The sequence below is a fragment of the Gastrolobium bilobum genome, unplaced genomic scaffold (genome assembly GCF_033153095.1).
Source record: "Gastrolobium bilobum isolate Gb01-03AN ecotype WA unplaced genomic scaffold, APGP_CSIRO_Gbil_v1 utg7803, whole genome shotgun sequence".
Taxonomy (NCBI): Eukaryota; Viridiplantae; Streptophyta; class Magnoliopsida; order Fabales; family Fabaceae; genus Gastrolobium; species Gastrolobium bilobum.
This window is the reverse complement of record NW_026898482.1, coordinates 246,874-249,957: the sequence shown is the minus strand read 5'-3', so window position 1 is coordinate 249,957 and position 3,084 is coordinate 246,874. Positions and strand designations below refer to the sequence as shown.

General features: G+C 33.8%; 1 protein-coding gene across 1 annotated transcript; it reads right to left on the bottom strand.

The window, feature by feature from the left end:
• Window positions 1–810: 810 nt before the first annotated feature.
• LOC133316726 (cytochrome P450 71D8-like) lies at window positions 811–2,704 on the bottom strand. Its single transcript, XM_061518507.1, has 2 exons — window positions 1,799–2,704; window positions 811–1,422 (listed from the first exon to the last, which is right to left on the bottom strand). Exons 1-2 carry the CDS (start codon window positions 2,702–2,704, stop codon window positions 811–813), a joined length of 1,518 nt encoding a protein of 505 aa, XP_061374491.1.
• Window positions 2,705–3,084: the final 380 nt, after the last annotated feature.

The window sequence follows — 3,084 nt, the reverse complement described above, 5'->3', positions numbered from 1 at the left end:
TCTTTAATGTTAGAGAAATATGATTGTTTGACTAAATTACCATTTTAATGTTGGGCTTTGTTTTTCTCTTTTTATGGGAGAAGAATTTTCTTTGCACCTGATACAACTTTTGAATAGGTCTCATCATATATTAACTTAAAAAATAAAATAAAATAAAATACGAAAAATAATGTGTCATTGGTATGAGAATACCCTTCTACAGTCACAGCAGAAGCTATTCTCCCTTTAATGTTTTGACTATTGTATTCCCGACCATTACATAAAGTCATAAACCAAGCGTATCGAGAAACCATTTGTTAAAGGAGATACAACTGATGGACTCAGGGAGGAATCACACTATTAGTTCAAGGAGTTTTTTTTTTCTTAAGAGTATATAGTTTTGGGGGAAAGATATACTTACCACTAAAAAAGTTTATAACCTTTATAAAGAAATCAACGGTGATTAGATATATTGTAAATATAAATTTTTTTGGTTGTAAGTATATCCTGCCCCATAGTTTTATACTTTTAAAAGATGTAACTTATGTCTTTTTAGTAATTTATAACTATGTATTAAAGGTAATACATAATTATAATATTAAAGTTTTACTTTTTCACATTTCATATAAGCATAAAATCTTTAAATTTAAATAAAGAGAAAAGAAAATACAACTTTAATATTATAATTATGTACTACCCCTTTACATAATTATAAATTGTTAAAATAACATAAATTATATCATTTAACAAAAATCATTTTCCCTTATAACTCAGGGGGAAATTATATTTAAACTTTTTGTTTACAAAGAAGATATATTGAGTATGGTGAAGTTAGAGATCATAAACAGTAGGAATCAAATACAACTCGCTTTTCCTTCCGACCGTCATTCCAAAGTGTTCAGTCATATCGAAATCCTCTGGTTTCATCCGATTTGGGAGTTCCCAATTAAAGTGATAGAGCAAGAGAGCCAGAGAAAGCACAACGCTAGCTAAACCAAACGACATGCCAGGGCACATTCTCCTTCCTGCCCCAAATGGAATATACTCAAAGTTATTCCCTTTGAAATCAATGGAACTGCCATCGAACCTCTCTGGCATAAACCTATCAGCATTAGACCAATATCGGGGATCTCTTCCAAGTGCCCATGCATTTATCATGACTTTAGTCTTTACCGGTATGTCATACCCTTCAATGTTGGTAAATTCTGTGCATTCCCTTGGGATCAACAAAGGAGAAGGTGGGTGTAACCTCAATGTCTCTTTGATCACTGACTTTAAGTAAGTAAGTTCCTCTAGATCAGTTTCAATGATTGTGTCCTTTCCTCTGAATGCTTGTCTTAATTCAGCTTGTGCCTTCTCCCTCACTCTCGGGTTTTTCATCATTTCTGACATAGCCCATTCTATTGTTGTTGATGAAGTATCAGTTCCAGCGGCAAAAACGTCCTGGATTAACAATTGATATATTTTCAAGTTATACAACTATCAAATAAGTTTACGTAATATTAAATAATGCATGTGTATGTGTACTAAAAAAATCCATCACCAACTCATGATATTAGATGTTAGTAAATTTTAAAATGCTGCAACTATATGATTAGTTTAAATACTATCCGGACATTTCAGAAGTTGTCAACGTGTATTATCAGTTGTTGCTTGTGGACATATTAAGAGGTGTTTTTCATGGGGTGCAAATAGTTCTGTCCTTAATTTTGTGATGTGGTTAAAAAGAAAATTTGCATGAAATTAAAGAGGAATAGTTAGACCAGTTTCAGCTATAATTGAAAAAAATAAAAGAGAGCTTTGTGGCATGTTTACTAACCCAAATTACAGCTTTGATGTTTCTTGTTGTTATTTGGATCTCAAGGCTGCAACTTTGTTGGATTCTCAAAAGAACATCAACAAGATCTTCCTGCTTTGCATCACCCTTGACTTCTTTTGTTCTTGCTTGCTTTTCTCGATGCATTGTGACAATGTTTTCTAAGATTTGGTCTGCTCGCTTGTGAATCTTCTCCAATTTGGGCTTCAACCCAGTTAGTATATGTATAGGTTTCATTGAAGGAAACAAATCAGCCAATTCAAATCCTCCATTCAGTGCTATTGATTCTCTGACCAAAGATACAAACTCATCTTGGTCCTTAGATTTGTTACCAAAGGCTGCCCTTGAAACAGAAGAACTTACCAACGAGAAAATTCTACTAGTAAGATTGATTGTTGAGCCTGCGGATGACCGAATTGATTGTATGAATTTTGCTGTCTCGTCTTCTCTAACATAAGAGAAAGACTGAACCCTCTTGGAACTTAAAAGCTCTAGCACACATATTTTCTTCATTTGTCTCCAATAATCACCATATGGAGCAAAAGCGATATCCGTTGATCCATAGGCCAAAATTTGAGGAGAAAGAAGTTGCGGCCTATTCACAAAAGCAATATCATGGGTTGTCATAATCTCCTTGGCCAACCTGGGGGAGGATACAACCACTAAAGAAATTTCACCAAGTTGTAGGTGCATGAGAGGTCCATATTTATGGGAAAGTTTTAAGAGAGCATGATGTGGAAGTGAACCTGCAAGTGCTAGTTGATGCAGGTTACCAATGAGAGGTAACTTCGTTGGGCCTGGGGGCAGTTTGTGAGCGAGACTTGACTTTGGCTTGTAATATTTTGCAAGCCAATGCAAAAGCAAGAAAAGAAAGAATGGAATAACAACGAAGGATAGTTGAGCTTCCATGGCATTAAGGGGATACTCAACTCTCACTCTCAAGTTTCTATATATTTTGCTGAGATGCTGGTTCTTATTTATAGAATCTTGAATCTATGAGGACAATGGTTTATACCCTATGCGAAGAATTGAACCAGTCCATGATATTAACTAGATAGGTTTTTTTTTTTTTTTTTTTAAATGTGAGATTTGCTTGTACAAAACGTTAAATAAAAAAATGTAAGAATTATTGTATTTTCACTAAAAATCGATTTTTACTGTCTTCCTTCATTTAAAAAATGCATATCCACTTTTATTGTCACTATCATCTTCGCAAGGCACATATACATGAATAATGTTATACATAAGTGTAATATTGCGCATAATATTCATTTTATGTGTAACTATAT

What these genes read in the sequence shown, in the direction of transcription:
- LOC133316726 (XM_061518507.1), bottom strand. Translation starts at nt 2,704, where the DNA reads ATGGAAGCTCAACTATCCTTCGTTGTTATTCCATTCTTTCTTTTCTTG. An exon ending in ACATCAAAGCTGTAATTTGG is followed by an intron (nt 1,423 to 1,798) that starts GTTAGTAAACAT and finishes TTGTTAATCCAG; the next exon opens with GACGTTTTTGCCGCTGGAAC.